The 19,637-nt window shown below is 39.0% G+C and overlaps 1 protein-coding gene and 1 non-coding gene across 2 annotated transcripts; both read left to right on the top strand.

Moving 5' to 3' along the window:
* The first annotated feature begins 212 nt into the window (after positions 1 to 212).
* Positions 213 to 7,633, top strand: LOC139033606 (olfactory receptor 6C2-like). Its single transcript, XM_070463024.1, has 2 exons — positions 213 to 1,140; positions 7,599 to 7,633. The coding sequence occupies exons 1-2, from the start codon at positions 213 to 215 to the stop codon at positions 7,631 to 7,633; spliced, it is 963 nt and encodes a 320-aa protein (XP_070319125.1).
* A 6,344-nt stretch (positions 7,634 to 13,977) lies between these two features.
* LOC139033618 (U6 spliceosomal RNA) lies at positions 13,978 to 14,084 on the top strand. Its single transcript, XR_011486140.1, has one exon. It is a non-coding gene; the product is annotated as a U6 spliceosomal RNA (small nuclear RNA).
* The last annotated feature ends 5,553 nt before the right edge of the window (positions 14,085 to 19,637 follow it).

Genomic DNA, 19,637 nt, shown 5'->3' with positions numbered 1-19,637 from the left:
TATTGAAGACACTTATAAACATAATGCACATTAAAAGACCTGAGAATCCCAGAGTTACGATCAGTCATTGTCAAGTCAAAGAATAAAATGAATATTCATTGGTTGGATTTTATTTTTTACCCATTGTCCATGGCCTCTTAATTTCATACAAGTTTTCTCCATCCAATGTCACTTGACTTTGTGAAGAGCTTGAGAAGAAGTAGAAGTCAGCAATGAGAAACCATACATCATTACCTACATTCATACTCCTGGGACTGACAGATGACCCTCCAATGCAGGTTCTGATTTTTATACTTCTGCTTGTCTCCTACTTATTGAGTGTAACTGGGAATCTGACCATCATTACACTCACTTTAGTAGACTCTCGCCTTAAAACTGCCATGTACTTTTTCCTCAAACACTTCTCCTTTTTAGAAACCTTATTCACCACAGTCTGCATTCCCAGATTCTTATACAGCTTATCAACTGGGGACAAGACTATTTCCTATAATGCCTGTGTCAGTCAACTATTTTTTATCTTCCTTTTTGCAGCAACAGAATTTTTTCTCCTGGCCATCATGTCCTATGACCGCTATGTGGCCATCTGCAAACCTTTACATTATGCAACCATCATGAACAGTAGAGTCTGTGGAAGACTTGTTATTTGCTGTTGGATAGCAGGTTGGCTGGTCATATTTCCACCACTTTGCCTGGGCTTAAATTTGGAATTCTGTGACTATAATGTCATTGACCATTTTCTCTGTGATGCTTCCCCTATCCTAAAGATCTCTTGTTCAGACACATGGTTCATAGAACAGATGGTTGTTGCCCTTGCTGTGCTGACTGATATTGGGACATTTCTGTGTGTAATTCTGTCATATATATACATCATCAAGACCATTATAAAGTTCCATTCTGCCCAGCAAAAGATGAAGGCCTTTTCTACCTGTTCTTCTCACATGATTGTGGTTTCTATCAGCTATGGCAGTTGTATCTTCATCTATGTCAAACCTTCAGCAAAGGATGAAGTGACAATTAATAAGGGTGTGTTAGTGCTCACTACTTCAGTTGCCCCCATGTTAAACCCATTTATATATAGCCTGAGGAACAAGCAAGTGAAAGAAGCTTTTACTGACTTAATCAAAAGAATGTCATTGATTTCAAGGAAGTAAAAGAAGGTTGAAGTTAAGCATAAAATATGAATTTAAAAAGAGCATTTGTCCTTAATGTCATAATCTTCATCACTTAATTAATGTACCCTGGTCTATTGCCTGTTTATATTAACTTTCTTATACCACTGTTATTATTTAATCTCAAATCCAAAACCATCTTTTCAATGCCAGTTGTAATAAACAAGGTGCACCATTTCAACTTCTATTTCTGCAAGATGACATCTCATATCAAAAAAATATGAAATTATACTTCTAGGAGAAGGGACTTACCTAAACTGTAGTCTGGCTACGATCAAAAAAATAACTATTAAATCGTGTGTGGAAAAAAAATTGAATTCTTGAACTGATGGGAATATTAATGGAGTCATAGTATCCATTGTCTTGCTTTAAATGTAAACATACAAAAAGTATATATATATATGTATATAATATATATAAATGATTACATTTGCTCTTCTCAAGCAGGAATTAACTGCTGAAGACAGATTAGTTTGAGCAAAAAGGAAAGGGTTTTATTGCTAGAGAGGAAAACATGAGATCCACATCTACCTTATAAAAGAAAGTTTAAAGTCCAAAGATTTAGAGTTTAGATTCACTGGATTCTCTCTCAAGTGAAGAAGCTTCTACATTAATTCACCAGTGAGGTGTCAGTGATTTTATTAAAATCTACTGAAAAATTAAAATCATAAAACCATCCATTTGATAATAAAACAAGACTAGTGCTGAAACACATAATACAATACAAGTCCTAAATATAGATAATTAAGCCAACAGGAGCCAGCAAATCTCAGCAAATTAAAATCTTTAGACATTAAGAAAATTAAATCTGTAAGTACAAGGAAACCTTGTATTACAGACAAGGAACTCAATATAAAGGCAAAGATTATCTTTAACATTGAAAAAACATAAGATGTAGCCTTCACTAATATTTCTCAAAGAAAGATGTTCTACAATTGTTTATTTTATACTTTACTATCTTTTGCATTTCTCACCAAAAACTTCAGTGGTCCAGACTGGAATGTTTGTGACTTTCATTTTTAGACCTATGCTCGAGGCATCACCTCTTACAGAGACTTCCTTTCCTGTGTCCCTCCCTAGTTTTCTGTGTGGAGCCCCTCATAGGGCACCTGCCATGTGCTGCCACTGTTATTATGCAATGACAAACCATCCCCAAATCAGTGGTTTAAAGCCTGAGCTTCTGAGTCAGTGGGACGTTTCTGTCTGTTTGAGCAGATATTAGCTGATCTTGGCTGGGTTTCTTTATATGAATGTCACTAAAGATGAGTAGGTCTTGTTGTCAAGTGGGGCCTCGCTCACAACTTTACAAGCTGAATGACGCCTTACTAAGATAAATGAACCCTCTTCCAGATGATGCTTTATCCTCCAGCTGACAATTGTTCACATGGTAAGATCTTGAGGCTCCAAGGGAGAGAGTAGAAGCAGGCAAGGCCTCTGGAGTCCCAGACACATATCTCTTCTACAGCACACATTCTATTAGTCAAGCAAGTCACAGGACCAACCAACCTTCAAGGGAGAAAGGCAGAGTCACTTGTGCATGGAAGCAGCCAGGACACACACTGCAGAGGTGCAGATACAGAGACAGCAAGCATCTCTGCTATCTAGTTTCCACAGACACTGTGCTTCCCCTAAATTCATGAGTGTCCCATCTATTTGGTCTCAAGTATTACTGTTATCTGTTTAGTGTGCATACGAATCCCTGTGAAGACAAGTATGATCAGTATTGTTTTTTAAAGAAATATTAGTTGAATAAATCCTATGTAAAACATGAAGGACTAAACTTTCAGAAAGAGAACCTCTATAAAAATTCTAACTTTGAATAAGAATCATATAGAGAGAATGAGTGTAATTTTGTGAAATCAAAAAAAATTTATTCATAACAGTGTCCCACATATCTTTTAATGTTAAAATCTTTTCACATTGTTCACTGAAAGCAATGCTAATCATACAATAAGAGTAATAAACTTTCTCACATAAGATATGTTTGCTAATTCTCAAACCATGTCTCCTAGGTAAATTTTTCAGGAATGGCAAAATTGAAGTTTAATGAGTCCCATTTCTTTCTTCTGTGTAGACAGTTGAAAGTCATTTCTCTTGGTTCTTGCTGTATAATAATTATCTTTAGATATTCCCATTCCTTTATTTTGTTTTTTTTTTATTTTTCTCTTGTATGTCCATTTCTCATTCCCATTCCTCCACTGGCAACCATCTTTATTATTTTTATTTACATGTGTTTTTCTACAAAATATGTTTGAATAGATCTAGCAAAACTATGTATTGCTAGTAATTGCTGGAGAATATTATTTGCACCCAGTAGCATTCACCTCCATTGTATATGTCTATTCCACTATGTGGCACAGCCTCTCCAGTATAATAGAAGTGTAATTTCAAGGAAACTCTTTAAAAGTATACATGTATAAATTTTTTAAAAACATCAGTTAAGACACTAATGCATAAAATAGTCTTCAGCAATAGTGATAAATCATTTTCTAACAATGACAACATAACTATAAAAATATAGTAGGGTGTTTCAATTGAAAAATGTAAAATGTATTATTTGGGCTTCCCAGGTAGCACAGTTGTAAAGAATCTGCCTGCCAATGCAGGAGACACAAGAAACGAATGTTCAATCCCTGGATCAGGTAGATCCCCTGGAATAGGAAATGGCAACCTGCTCCAATATTCTTGCCTGAAAAATTCCATGGACAGAGGAGCCTGGCAGGCTACAGTCCTTGGGGTCACAAAGAACTGAACATGACTGAGTGCATACACACACAAACACACCCATGCACACACTCACACACAAATGTATTATTTAGCAATGTGACTACAGTATGAACATGTACACTTCACACTTTTGAAGCTATGAAAGTTTAAAACACAAAAGAATGCTTCATAATAGAAATAAAGCAATACAAATTGAGAGAGGAAAGAGTGAAGACAGTTGTATATCACCACTTTCTTAACACCAAAACTTATCCTCTGTACACTGGAGTGAGGGGATATATGTATACCTATGGCTGACTCACATTGAGGTTTGACAGAAACAACAAAATTCTATAAAGCAATTATCCTTCAATAAAAAAATAAATTAAAAAAACATTAGTGCAAAGATGGCTTTAAAAAAAAATTTAGAGACAGAATTTTGGATGAAGTAGAAAGAAATAGCTCATTGCTTTTTCAGGTAAAGGGGAGTACTGTCCTCAAAAGTGTGTGTCCCCGCCTGAAGAGGGTAGTGAGGAGTTTTACAGTAAAGGTTCAAAGAGCAAGGCATGATCAGCTTGCGGACTTTCTTCTGATTGGATGGCGGTGAGGTAATGGGGAGTTAGCACTGTCAACCTTCTGGTTCTAAGGAGTCGTGTGAGGTCAGTGCGCTTGTGAGCAGCACACAGTTAAATTCCACGTGGTGGGGGTTTCAGGATCTGAACACCAGGTCAAAGAGCATGGTTCAAGACTGTTACCTACAGTCCGTCAGGGAGAACTAACGGTCTTGGCTTGGTTTAGCGGGTAAAGCATCACTGTTTCATCTTGCTGACTGCTTTTGTCTCATTCTGCATCTATCCACTGCTCTGATTCAATTTGTTCTTTGACTAATTTTTTTCTACAGACAAAATGTAGACAGAGCACATGGGTGGGGTTTTTCTAGGAAGGTCTCATAACTTAAGTGACGCTCTTAAGTTTTATGTCAAATTGGAATGAACTAAAAATTGATTGAAGAAATATATACATTCATTTCAAGGTTATGTTTTCCCCAAGCACAAACTATAATTCTAATTCAAGACTTAGAAAGGGAGAAGGTTGAAAAATCAGTGGTGGGTGACTGATTCCAATGATTGCAGAACTTTATGGTATTTCCTTGTGCTAACTTGCCATACAGTCTTTTAACTGGTTCTTAAGTTTTTGTAATTGCTTGTTTATTTCATTTTCCACTCCACTTGGACCCAAGCACAGGTTGAATAAACTCATTTCTCCACACTTTATTCTATATTTCATTTCTCTCTGTTATAATCTTTATTATTTTCTTATACTTCTATATTATCTTAGTTCTCCATGCTTTAGGTTTAGTTTTTCCTTTGTCTAGCGCCTCAGTTTGTTAAGGTTAGGCTCCTGATCAGATCTTTCTTTTTTATTGATGGGTATTTACCTACCTAAATTTCCTTTAAACACTGCCTTTCTTGCCTCTTGGGCCAGTTTTGGAAGTTATGTTTTGGTTTACCTAAAGTATTACCTAAATACCTAAGTATTTTCTTTTTTTTTTTTTTTTCATTTATTTTTATTAGTTGGAGGCTAATTACTTTACATCATTGCAGTGGTTTTTGTCAAACATTGAAATGAATTAGCCATGGATTTACATGTATTCCCCATCCTGGTCCCCCCTCCCACCTCCCTCTCCACCCGATCCCTCTGGGTCTTCCCAGTGCACCAGGCCCGAGCACTTGTCTCATGCACCCAACCTGGGCTGGTGATCTGTTTCACCCTAGATAATATACATGTTTTGATGCTGTTCTCTTGAAACATCCCACCCTTGCCTTCTCCCAGAGTCCACAAGTCTGTTCTATACATCTGAGTCTCTTTTTCTGTTTTGCATATAGGGTTATCGTTACCATCTTTCTAAATTCCATATATATGTGTTAGTATACTGTGTTGGTCTTTATCTTTCTGGCTTACTTCGCTCTGTATAATGGGCTCCAGTCTCTGTATAATGGGCTCCAGTTTCATCCATCTCATTAGAACTGATTCAAATGAATTCTTTTTAATGACTGAGTAATATTCCATGGTGTATATGTACCACAGCTTCCTCATCCATTCGTCTGCTGATGGACATCTAGGTTGCTTCCATGTCCTGGCTATTATAACAATCCTGCAATGAACATTGGGGTGCACGTGTCTCTTTCAGATCTGGTTTCCTCAGTGTGTATGCCCAGAAGTGGGACTGCTGGGTCATATGCCAGTTCTATTTCCAGATTTTTAAGAAATCTCCACACTGTTTTCCATAGTGGCTATACTAATTTGCATTCCCACCAACAGTGTAAGAGGGTTCCCTTTTCTCCACACCTTCTCCAGCATTTATTGCTTGTAGACTTTTGGATAGCAGCCATCCTGACTGGCATGTAGTGGTACCTCATTGTGGTTTTGATTTGCATTTCTCTGATAATGACTGATGTTGAGCATCTTTTCATGTGTTTTTTTGCCATCTGTATGTCTTCCTTGGAGAAATGTCTGTTTAATTCTCTGACCCATTTTTTGATTGGGTCATTTATTTTTCTGGAGTTGAGCTGGAGGAGTTGTTTGTATATTTTTGAGATTAATCCTTTGTCTGTTGCTTCGTTTGCTATTATTTTCTCCCAATCTGAGGGCTGTCTTTTCACCTTGCTTATAGTTTCCTTTGTTGTGCAAAAGCTTTTAAGTTTCATTAGGTCCCATTTGTTTATTTTTGCTTTTGTTTCTAAAATTCTGGGATGTGGGTCATAGAGGATCCTGCTGTGATTTATGTCAGAGAGTGTTTTGCCTATGTTCTCCTCTAGGAGTTTTATAGTTTCTGGTCTTACATATAGATCTTTAATCCATTTTGAGTTTATTTTTGTGTATGGTGTTAGAAAGTGTTCTAGTTTCATTCTTTTACAGGTGGTTGACCAGTTTTCCCAGCACCACTTGTTAAAGAGGTTGTCTTTTTTCCATTGTATATCCTTGCCTCCTTTGTCGAAGATAAGGTGTCCATAGGTACATGGATTTATCTCTGGGCTTTCTATTCTGATCCATTGATCTATATTTCTGTCTTTGTGCCAGTACCATACTGTCTTGATGACTGTGGCTTTGTAGTATAGTCTGAAGTCAGGTAGGTTGATTCCTCCAGTTCCATTCTTCTTTCTCAAGGTTACTTTGGCTTTTCGAGGGTTTTTGAATTCCATACAAATTGTGAAATTATTTGTTCTAGTTCTGTGAAAAATACCGTTGGTAGCTTGATAGGGATTGCATTGAATCTATAAATTGCTTTGGGTAGTATAACCATTTTGACAATATTGATTCTTCCAATCCATGAACACGGTATATTTCTCCATCTGTTTGTGTCCTCTTTGATTTCTTTCATCAGTGTTTTATAGTTTTCTATGTATAGGTCTTTTGTTTCTTTAGGTAGATATACTCCTAAGTATTTTATTCTTTTTGTTGCAATGGTGAATGGTATTGTTTCCTTAATTTCTCTTTCTGTTTTCTCATTGTTAGTGTATAGGAATGCAAGAGATTTCTGTGTGTTAATTTTATATCCTGCAACTTTACTGTATTCGTTGATTAGCTCTAGTAATTTTCTGGTAGAGTCTTTAGGGTTTTCTATGTAGAGGATCATGTCATCTGCAAACAGAGAGAGTTTCACTTCTTCTTTTCCTACCTGGATTCCTTTTACTTCTTTTTCTGCCCTGATTGCTGTGGCCAACACTTCCAAAACTATGTTGAATAGTAGTCGGTGAGAGTGGGCACCCTTGTCTTGTTCCTGATTTCAGGGGAAATGCTTTCAATTTTTCACCATTGAGGGTGATGCTTGCTGTGGGTTTGTCATATATAGCTTTTATTATGTTGAGGTATATTCCTTCTATTCCTGCTTTCTGGAGAGTTTTAATCATAAATGGATGTTGAATTTTGTCAAAGGCTTTTTCTGCATCTATTGAGATAACCATATGGTTTTTATCTTTCAATTTGTTAATGTGGTGTATTACATTGATTGATTTGCGGATATTAAAGAATCCTTGCATTCCTGGGATAAAGCCCACTTGGTCATGATGTATGATTTTTTTTAATATGTTGTTGGATTCTGTTTGCTAGAATTTTGTTAAGGATTTTTGCATCTATGTTCATCAGTGATATTGGCCTGTAGTTTTCTTTTTTTGTGGCATCTTTATCTGGTTTTGGAATTAGGGTGATGGTGGCCTCATAGAATGAGTTTGGAAGTTTACCTTCTTCTGCAATTTTCTGGAAGAGTTTGAGTAAGATAGGTGTTAGCTCTTCTGTAAATTTTTGGTAGAATTCAGCTGTGAAGCCATCTGGTCCTGGGCTTTTGTTTGCTGGAAAATTTCTGATGACAGTTTCAATTTCCTTGCTTGTGATGGGTTTGTCAAGATCTTCTATTTCTTCCTGGTTCAATTTTGGAAAGTTATACTTCTCTAAGAACTTGTCCATTTCTTCCAAGTTGTCCATTTTATTGGCATAGAGCTGCTGGTAGTAGTCTCTTATGATCCTTTGTATTTCAGTGTTGTCTGTTGTGATCTCTCCATTTTCGTTTCTAATTTTGTTAATTTGATTCTTCTCCCTTTGTTTCTTAATGAGTCTTGCTAATGGTTTGTCAATTTTGTTTATTTTTTCAAAAAACCAGCTTTTAGCTTTGTTGATTTTTGCTATGGCCTCTTTAGTTTCTTTTGCATTTATTTCTGCCCTAATTTTTAAGATTTCCTTCCTTCTACTAACCCTGGGGTTCTTCATTTCTTCCTTCTCTAGTTGCTTTAGGTGTAGAGTTGGTTATTTATTTGACTTTTTTCTTGTTTCTTGAGGTAGGCCTGTAATGCTATGAATCTTCCCCTTAGCATTGCTTTTACAGTGTCCCATAGTTTTTGGGTTGTTGTGTTTTCATTTTCATTCATTTATATGCATATTTTGATTTCTCTTTTGATTTCTTCTATGATTTGTTGGTTATTCAGAAGCGTGTTGTTTAGCCTCCATATGTTTGAATTTTTAATAATTTTTTTCCTGTAATTGAGATCTAATCTTACTGCACTGTGGTCAGAAAAGATGACTGGAATGATTTCATTTTTTTTGAAATTACCAAGACTAGATTTATGGCCCAGGATGTGATCTATCCTGGAGAAGGTTCCGTGTGCACTTGAGAAAAAGGTGAAGTTGATTGTTTTGGGGTGAAACGTCCTATAGATGTCAATTAAGTCTAGCTGGTCCATTGTGTCCTTCAAAGTTTGTGTTTCCTTGTTCATTTTCTGTTTAGTTGATCTATCCATAGTTGTGAGTGGGGTATTAAAGTCTCCTACTATTATTGTGTTACTATTAATTTCCTCTTTCATACTCGTTAGTGTTTGCCTTACATATTGCGGTGCTCCTATGTTGGGTGCATATATATTTATAATTGTTATATCTTCTTCTTGGATTGATCCTTTGATCACTATGTCGTGTCCATCTTTGTCTCTTTTCACAGCCTTTATTTGAAAGTCTATTTTATCTGATATGAGTATTGCGACTCCTGCTTTCTTTTGGTCTCTGTTTGCATGGAATATTTTTTTCCAGCCCTTCACTTTTAGTCTGTATGTGTCCCTTGTTTTGAGGTGGGTCTCTTGTAGACAGCATATATAGGGTCTTGCTCTTGTATCCATTCAGCCAGCCTTTGTCTTTTGGTTGGGGCATTCAACCCATTTACATTTAAGGTAATTATTGATAGGTATGGTCCCGTTGCCATTTATTTTGTTGTTTGGGGTTCACGTTTACACCACCTTTCTGTGTTTCCTCTCTAGAGAAGATCCTTTAGCATTTGTTGAAGAGCTGGTTTGGTGGTGCTGAATTCTCTCAGCTTTTGCTTGTCTGTAAAGCTTTTGATTTCTCCTTCATATTTGAATGAGATCCTTGCTGGGTAGAGTAATCTAGGTTGTGGGTTATTCTCTTTCATTACTTGAAGTATGTCCTGCCATTCCCTTCTGGCCTGAAGGGTTTCTATTGATAGATCAGCTGTTATCCTTATGGGAATCCCTTTGTGTGTTATTTGTTGTTTCTGCCTTGCTGCTTTTAATATTTGTTCTTTGTGTTTGATCTTTGTTAATTTGATTCATATGTGTCTTGGGGTGTTTCGCCTTGGGTTTATCCTGTTTTGGACTCTCTGGGTTTCGTGGACTTGAGTGGCTATTTCCTTCCCCATTTTAGGGAAGTTTTCAGCTATTATCTCCTCGAGTAACTTCTCATGGCCTTTCTTTTTGTCTTCTTCTTCTGGGAACCCTATGATTCAAATGTTGGGGCATTTCACATTGTCCCAGAGGTCCCTGAGGTTGTCCTCATTTCTTTTAATTCTTTTTTTCTTTTTTCCTCTCTGCTTCATTTATTTCCACCATTTTATCTTCTAACTCACTTATCCTATCTTCTGTCTCTGTTATTCTACTCATGGTTCCCTCCAGAGTGTTTTTGATCTCATTTATTGCATTATTCATTTTTAATTGACTTTTTTTATTTCTTCTAGGTCCTTGTTAAACATTTCTTGCATCTTCTCAATCTTTGTCTGCAGGCTATTTATTTGTAACTCCATTTTGTTTTCAAGATTTTGGATCATTTTTATTATCATTATTCTAAATTCTTTTTCAGATAGATTCCCTATTTCCTCCTCTTTTGTTTGACTTGGTGGACTTTTTTCATGTTCCTTTACCTGTTGGGTATTTCTCTGCCTTTTCATCTTGTTTAGATTGCTGTGTCTGGAGTGGGCTTTCTGTATTCTTGTGGTCTGTGGTTCCTTTTTATTGTGGAGGTTTCACCCAGTGGGTGGGGTTGGATGATTGGTTTGTCAAGGTTTCCTGGTTAGGGAAGCTTGTGTCAGCATTCTGGTGTGTGGAATTGGATTTCTTCTCTCTGGAGTGCAATGGAGTGTCCAGTAATGAGTTTTGCAATGGGTCTATGTGTTAGGTGTGACTTTGGACAGCCTGTATGTTGACACTCAGGTCTATGTTCCTGCGTTGCTAAAGAATTTGCGTGGTATGTCTTGTACTGGAGCTTATTGGCTCTTGGGTGGTGGTTGGTTTTGGTGTAGGTATGGAGGCTTTTGGATGGTCTCTTATTCCTTAATGTTCTGTGTAGTCAGGAGTTTTCTGGTTTTCTCAGGTTTTGGGCTTAAGTCTCCTGCCTCTGGATTTCAGTTTTATTCTTCCAATAGTCTCAAGACTTCTCCAACTATACAGCACTGATAATAAAACTTCTAGGTTAATGGTGAAAAGATTCTCCACCATGAGGGACAACCAGAGAGGTTCACAGAGTTACATGAAGAATAGGAGAGGGAGGAAGGAGGTAGAAGTGAGCAGGAGGAGAAAAAGGGGACTCAAGAGGAGAGAGACAGATCTACGAAGTTATCTGTTCCCAAAGTGTTCTAAGTAGCCCAGACACCCACAAAGATTCACAGAGTTAGATTGGGAAGAGAAGGGGAAAGGAGGAAATAGAGGTGTTCTGAGGTAGAAAACAGAGAGTCAAAAGTGGGAGAGTATCACCACACTCCTGAATAGAAATGGGAACTGAATATTGGATTCTTAAATGTCCAAAATTTATATCACATACTGAAAAACAAAGATTAAAAATCTAGTGTAGAGGTTAGACTCTTTGAAATACAATATTTAAAAACAAAAACACAAAAAAAATTTAGAAATGTATATGAAGTTCAGTTTAAAAATAGGGTTTCTCTCTTTTTTTTTTTGGCAAGGTTATAGTGAAATGAAAATGAAAATTAAGGAATAATAGAGGAGTATTAGAGGACTTTAAAAGGAAATAGGAGAGAAAAACAAGAAAAAGAAAAAAAAAGAAAAAAAAATTTTTTCCCTAATTAAAAAAATCGTAAAAATATATGAAAATGAAAGTTGAGGAGTAATGGGGGAGTAATAGGGAATTTTAAAAGAAAATAAAAGAGAAAAAATAAAAAATTTTAAAAAGGAAAGAAAAAAAATTTTTTTTAATTAAAAAAATATATATACATATATATCTAGGAATTTCTCTGGAGTTGCGGCCAGTGTAGGTTCAGTTCAATTTCAGATAGCTCCTCTTTCCAGCTTACACTTCTCAATATCTATAGGCCCCTTCCGGTGTAGTCGGTGTTACCTTCAGGGATTTTAATCTGTTGCACCGGTCCTTTCTGAAGCGGTTCCCTTTGTTTATTTGGCTTCTATTTGCCGTCTCTTCGGTGTCTAATTTCCGCCCTGACACAGGCGGGCGGAGGTGATCTCTTATTTAGGTTCTCTAGTTCAGTTCAGTCCTGCTACGGGGAGGGCGGGGCGCTGCAGACAGACACCGCTCTGTGTGGATAGCGCTCACCGTGTTCCGGCCACACTGGGTTTGCCCCGCTCACGGGTGTCTGTGCTTTCCCCGTCTACACTGCTCAGGCTCCCGGCTGCTCTATATGGAGCGGGCCCTGCGTTGAGTGCGGTTCCAGTTTTCGGGTACTCCACAAAAGCGCGGATTCGGTTGCGCCTGCGTTTTGTGCCTTCCCCGCCTGAGCGGTTCAGGCAGCCAGAGGCTTGGGCGCACTCTCCCCGGATGCAGCGCGCCTTTTCCCTCCGCGGCGAGCGGCCCAGGCAGCCAGAGGCTTGGGCACACTCTCCCCGGATGTGGCGCGCCTTTTCCCTCCGCGGCGAGCGGCCCAGGCAGCCAGAGGCTTGGGCGCACTCTCCCCGGGTGCGGCGCGCCTTTTCCCTCCGCGGCGAGCGGCCCAGGCAGCCAGAGGCTTGGGCGCCCTCTCTCCCCGGGTACGGCGCGCTTTTTCCCTCCGCGGCCCCAGCGCGCGCCGCCAGTCGGGTCTCAGGAAGTCTTTAGATAGGAACCGGGGGCCTGTTTGCAGTGTGGGAGGGGGTGGCTTCTCAGGGGCTGAGTTTGCCCTTTTCCCCTCCCCCCTGCCTCCTACCTCCAGCGGGATGGGCCGGCTCTTCTCTGGAGTTTCTCAGTCCCTTTGTTTTGCGAACCGCCGGCAGTGTGTTTGGGCCGGTTAATTTTGTCCCTTGCTATCCCACAGTTTAAAAAAGCTCCCTCCGATTGCTCTCAGGGTCTTCGGGCCGGTCCTTACCCTAAGCAATGCCCCCGCTCCTCTCCATTCCGTCCCCGCTTGTTGCTGGCGGGTACGGGCATCTGGGGTACTTTTCTGCTGGGAGTTGCTTTTAGGCACGTAATCTGTGAGCCTTGTTTAATTTTTCCTCCCAGTTAGATTGCCGAAAACTTCCCCCAGTCCCGCAAGTGCGAGGGTTTCCTGGTGATTGGAAACTTCCTCTGTTAAGACTCCCTTCCCGGGATGGGTCTCCGTCCGTAGCTCTTTTGACTCCCTTTTTATCTTTTATATTTCGTCCTACCTCCCTTCAAAGACAATGGGCTGCTTTTCTGGGCGCCCGATGTCCTCTGCTAGCGATCAGAAGTTGTTTTGTGAAATTTGCTCAGCGTTCAAATGTTCTTTCGGTGAATTTTAGGGGAGAAAGTGGTCTCCCCGTCCTATTCCTCCGCCGTCTTGGCTCCTCCCCCCTAAGTATTTTCTAATTTCCTTTGTGATTTCTTCTGTGGCTTATTGGTTGTCTATTTTGTGTTGTTTAAAATATTCATATATTTGTAAATTTTTCATTTTCCTTTTGTTATTGATATCTAGCTTCATCTCACTGTAGTCAGAGAAGATACTTTATGTGATGTCAATTTATTAAATTTGTTGAGACTTCTTTTATGACCTCAGATGAAAGTGAGTAGAGAGGCCACTACCTCTGGGGCTGGAGATGCCACTGCCACTGAGGGTAGAGAGACAACTTTTGCTGGATCAGATTCTGCAGTTAACCTTCAGCAATTTCAGCCTTTAATCTATAGGAGATGAGGATCTCCTTCAGAGAAAAATGAAGCATTTTAGGTCATACATGCAGTACCTGAGCTGGGAATTTGAATCCCCTAATTCATCCTTTCCCTGACTACTTTTATTAGTGACCTTAGGAACAACCACCAAATGACCAAAGGGTCATTATACCCCTTTGTTTTCAAAGCATGTTCAAAAATATCGAATACAGAGTCACTTAGTTTCTTGTTTCTTTTTGGTGGTTTATTAAGAGTTGCTGTTGTGCTCACTTCGGCAGCACATACACTAAAATTGGAACGATACAGAGAAGATTAGCATGGCCCCTGCGCAAGGATGACACGCAAATTCATGAAGCGTTCCATATTTTTTCTTTTTTGTAAACTCCCATTGACCATATCACAAAATGTAATAAAAATCTAAAGCTTATGGCAATTATATGTATATTTATCATATGTTGTGTGTATATGCATATTTAAAAAATAAATCTCAGCTCTAACAACTAAAAAAAAAAAGAAAAGAGTTGCTGTTGTTCAGTCACCCAGTCGTGTCTGACTCTTTGCGACCCCATGGACTGCAGCACACCAGGCCTCCCTGTCCCTCACCATCTCCTGGAGTTTGCCCAAGTTCATGTTCATTGCATCGGTGATGCTGTCCAGCCATCTCATCCTCTGATGCCCTCTTCTCCTTCTGCCCCCAATCTTTCCCAGCATCAGAACTTTTCCCAATGAGTCATCTGTTCACATCAGATGACCAAAATCCTGGAGCTTCAGCTTCAGCATCAGTCCTTCCAGTGAATATTCAGGGTTATCTCCCTTAAGATTGACTGGTTTGATCTCCTTGCTGTCCAAGGGACTTTCAGGAGTCTTCTCCAGCACCACAGTTCAAAGGCATCAATTCTTTGGCATTCTGTCCTTCTTTACAGTCCAGCTCTCACAACCATACATGACCACTGGGAAGACCATAGCCTTGACTATACAGACCTTTGTCAGCAGAGTAATGTCTCTGCTTTTCAACACAGTCTAGGTTTGTCATCGCTTTCCCGCCAAGAAGCAATCATCTTCTGATTTCAAGGCTGCAGTCACCATTCTCAGTGATTTTGGAGCCCAAGAAGAGGAAGTCTGTCACTACTTCCATCTTTTCCCCTTCCGTTTGTGATGCACTAATAGGGCCGAATGCCATGATCTTAGTTTTTTTAATATTTAGTTTTAAGCCAACTCTTTCACTCTCCTCCTTCACCCTTATCAAGAGGCTCTTCAGTTCCTCTTCACTTTCTGCCATTAGAGTGGTATCATCTGCATATCTGAGGTTGTTGATGTTTCTCCTGCCTATCTTGATTCCAGCTTGTAACTCATCCAGCCTGGCATTTCTCATGATGTGCTCAGCATATAGGTTAAACAAACAGGGTGACAGCAGACAGCCCTGTCGTACTCCTTTCTCAATCTTGAACCAATCAGTTGTTCCATACAGGGTTCTAACTGTTGCTTCTTGACCCGCATACAGGTTTCTCAGGAGACAGGTAAGATGGTCTGGTATTCCCATCTCTCTAAGAGCTTTCCACAGTTTGTCATGATCCACACAGTCAAAGGCTTTAGCATAGTCAATGAAACAGAGATAGATAGACAAAACCTTGATGGCATCCTCCTTTAGGGATTTGAATAGTTCTGCTGGAATTTCACTGTATCCACTAACTTTATTAACAACTCTGCTTCTTAAGGCCCACTTGACTTCGCACTCCAGAATGTCTGGCTCTGGGTGACTAACCACATCATAATCCAGTTCATTAAGATCTTTTTTATACAGTTCTTCCATGTATTCTTTCCATCTCTTCTTGATCTCTTCAGCATCTACTAGGTCTCTACCATTTTTATCCTTTATTGTGCCATCTTTGGGTGGAATGCTCCCTTGAAGTTTTCAATTATTTCTGAAGAGTAAACTGTACATAGCCATAACAAATAGGAGACACAAATTAGATATAGGTATAATTCAGGATGAGATTTATTATAGAATAGCTGATATAGATATATTACATGTCTCTACATGTAATATATTACATGTCTCTATGCATGCCATAGATTATCAGGGCTCTCTTTATTATGGGAAATAAAATTATTAGCATCTTTAAATCTAATCAGCTTGGATAGCCATTCCAGAAACCCCAGAATCAATTCACCAAACTCATCCTTAAAATTTTGTTCCCCTGGAATCTTTCTTGGTAACAATATTTGTATTAATCAGAGTTTTCTGGAGAAAATGAATCAATAGGATATATGTAATCTGTATAAACAGTAAACTGTACATAACTATAACAATAGGAGATATAAATTAGATATAAGTATAGATGATCTCGGTTCATTTCCAAGGCAAACCATTCAGTATCACAGTAATCCAAGTCTATGCCCCAACCAATGCTTAGGAAGTTGAAGTTGAATGGTTCTATGAAGACCTACAGACCTCCTAGAATGAACACCCAAAAAAGATGTCCTTTTCATTATAGGGGACTGGAATGCAAAAGTAGGAAGGCAAGAAACACCTGGAGTAACAGGCAAATTTGGGCTTGGAGTACAAAATGAAGCAGGGCAAAGGCTAATAGAGTTTTCCCAAGAGAATGCACTGGTCATAGCAAACACCCTCTTCCAACAACACAAGAGAAGACTCTACACATGGAAATCACCAGATGGTCAACACCGAAATCAGATGATTATACTCTTTGCAGCCAAAGATGGAGAAGCTGTATACAGTCAGCAAAAACAAGACCGGGAGCCGACTATAGCCCAGGTCATGAACTCCTTATTGCCAAATTCACTTAAATTGAAGAAAGTGGGGGTGACAACTAGACCATTCAGGTGTGACCTAAATCAAATCCCTTACAATTATACAGTGGAAGTGACAAATAGATTCAAGGGATTAGATCTGATAGACAGAGTGCCTGAAGAACTATGGACGGAGGTTTGTGACATTGTACAGGAGGCAGTGATCAAGACCATCCCCAAGAAAAAGAAATGCAAAAAGGAAAAATGGTTGTCTGAGGAGGCCTTACAAATAGCTGAGAAAAGAAGAGAAGCAAAAGGCAAAGGAGAAAAGGAAAGATATACCTATTTGAATGCAGAGTTTCAAAGAATAGCAAGAAGAGATTTTTTTAAAAAAGCCTTCCTCAGTGATCAGTGCAAAGAAATAGAGGAAAACAATAGAATGGGAAAGATTAGAGATCTCTTCAAGAAAATTAGAGATACCAAGGAAACATTTCATGCAAAGATGGGCACAATAAAGGACAGAAATGGTATGGACCTAACAGAAGCAGAAGATATTAAGAAGAGGTGGCAAGAATACACAGAAGAGCTATACAAAAAATATCTTCATGACCCAGATAACCACGATGGTGTGATCACTCACCTAGAGCCAGACATCCTGGAATGCAAAGTCAAGTGGACCTTAGGAAGCATCACTACAAACAAAGATAGTGGAGGTGATGGAATTCCAGTTGAGCTCTTTCAAATCCTAAAGATGATGCTGTGAAAGTGCTGCGCTCAATATGCCAGCAAATTTGGAAAACTCATCAGTGGCCACAGGACTGGAAAAGGTCAGTTTTCATTCCAATCCTAAAGAAAGGCAATGCCAAAGAATGTTCAAACTACCACACAGTTGCACTCATCTCACACACTAGCAAAGTAATGCTCAAAATTCTCCAAGCCAGGCTTCAACAGTACATGAACTGTGAACTTCCAGATGCTCAAGCTGGATTTAGAAAAGGCAGAAGAACCAGAGATCAAATTGCCAACATCTGTTGGGTCATTGAAAAAGCAAGAGAGTTCCAGAAAAACATCTACTTCTGCTTTATTGACTATGCTAAAAGCCTTTGACTCTGTGTATCACAACAAACTGTGGAAAACTCTGAAAGAGATGGGAATACCAGACCACCTGACCTGCCTCCTGAGAAATCTGTATGCAGGTCAAGAAGCAACAGTTAGAACTGGACATGGAACAAAAGACTGTTCCAAATAGGAAAAGGAGTACATCAAGGCTGTATATTGTCACCCTGCTTATTTAACTTATATTCAGAGTACATCATGAGAAACGCTGGACTGGAGGAAGCACAAGCTAGAATCAAGACTGCCAGGAGAAATATCAATAACCTCAGATAAAAGGTTATTGCAGATGATACCACCCTTATGGCAGAAAGTGAAGAAGAACTAAAGAACCTCTTTATGAAAGTGAAAGAGGAGAGTGAAAAAGTTGGCTTAAAACTCAACATTCAAAAAATAAGATCATGGCATCTGGCCCCATCACTTCATGGCAAATAGATGGGGGAACAATGGAAACAGTGAGAGACTTTATTTTGGGGGGCTGCAAAATCACTGCAGATGGTGACTGCAGCCATGAAATTAAAAGACACTTGCTCTTTGGAAGGAAAGTTATGACCAACCTAAACAGCATATTAAAAAGCAGAGACATTACTTTGCCAACAAAGGTCCATCTAGTCAAAGCTATGGTTTTTTCCAGTAGTCATGTATGGATGTGAGAGTTGGACTATAAAGAAAGCTGAATGCCAAAAAATTGATGTTTTTGAACTGTGGTGTTGGAGAAGACTCTTGAGAGTCCCTTGGACTGCAAGGAGATCAACCAACAGTCCATCCTAAAGAAAATCAGTCCTGAATATTCATTGGAAAGACTGATGTTGAAGCTGAAACTCCAATACCAGATGTGAAGAACTGACTCACTTAAAAGACCCTGATACTGGGAATGATTGAAGGTGGGAGGAGAAGGGATGACAGAGGATGAGATGGTTGATGGCATCACCGACTCAATGGACTTGAGTTTGAGCAAGCTGGAACAGTCAATGGACAGGAAATCCTGGTGTGCTGCAGTACATTGGTTTGCAAAGAATTGGACACAACTGAGCAACTGAACTGAATTGATAGATATAAGGTGAGATTTATCATAGTAATTGAAACACATGATCATGAAGTCTGAGAAATCCAACAATCTGCCATCTGCAAACTGGAGAACCAGGGAAATTCATGGTTTAAGTTCTAGTTCAAGTTTGAAAAAGTGAATATGAATATCACTCAGTCATGTCTAACTCTTGTGACACCATGGACTATATAGTCCATAGTCCATGGAATTCTCCAGGCAAGAATACTAGAGTGGGTAGTCTTTCCCTTCTCCAGGGGATCTTTCCAACACAGGGATTAAACCCAGGTCTCCTGCATTGCAGGTGGATTCGTTGCCAACTAAGCCACAAGGGAAACAAATTTGAAGTCTTTAAAACCAGGGAGCCTGGACATGCCTAGTTGTCCAATGGTTAAGATTTTGCACTGTCACTGCAGGGGGTGAAGTTTCAATCCCTCCATGACACACAGCAAGGCAAAAAATACAAATAAACAAAACCAGGGTGCCAATCTTGGAAATCCTAGTCCAAGATTGAAGCCCCATGAACCAGAACTGTCAGTGCCAAAGCAAGATAAGATGTTGCCTAGTTTCAAGTGGAGATCATATTCACCTTTCCTCTGCCTTTTTGTTCTAGTCAGTCTTTTGTTCAGTAGATTGGAGGATGCCCACTTGCTTTGTTGAGGGCCATCTTCTTTAGCCAGTCTACAGATTCAAATGTTAATCCTTCCCAAAAACACCCTTACAGACACACTCTGAAATATTTTACTAGCTATATGGGTGTTCATCAGTTCTGTCAAGTTGACACATGAAACTATGACATCTTCTTTTTAATTTGTTACAACTTATATGATAGAGAGACCTTAAAATTACTAATATCAAATTGTCTTACTTTCTTATTTTTTTGTACCAGTGCAAGTCTCCTAAATGTTATAATCCAAGGGCATAACTCCCCAATAAGTATAAAGCTACACCTTGTTTTATTAATATTGGCTATTAATTTAATAATATGTTATTTAATAATTAATTGAGTTTAT

Source organism: Odocoileus virginianus, unplaced genomic scaffold, assembly GCF_023699985.2.
Source record: "Odocoileus virginianus isolate 20LAN1187 ecotype Illinois unplaced genomic scaffold, Ovbor_1.2 Unplaced_Scaffold_21, whole genome shotgun sequence".
Classification (NCBI taxonomy): Eukaryota; Metazoa; Chordata; class Mammalia; order Artiodactyla; family Cervidae; genus Odocoileus; species Odocoileus virginianus.
The sequence above is the reverse complement of the archived record's forward strand: the minus strand, read 5'-3'. Positions and strand labels throughout refer to the sequence as shown.

Coding starts and splice junctions, on each gene's coding strand:
- LOC139033606 (XM_070463024.1), top strand. CDS start 213: ATGAGAAACCATACATCATTACCTACATTCATACTCCTGGGACTGACA. Junction 1,141..7,598: donor CAAAAGAATGTCATTGATTT/CAAGGAAGTAAA, acceptor TTGCTGTGGCCA/ACACTTCCAAAACTATGTTG.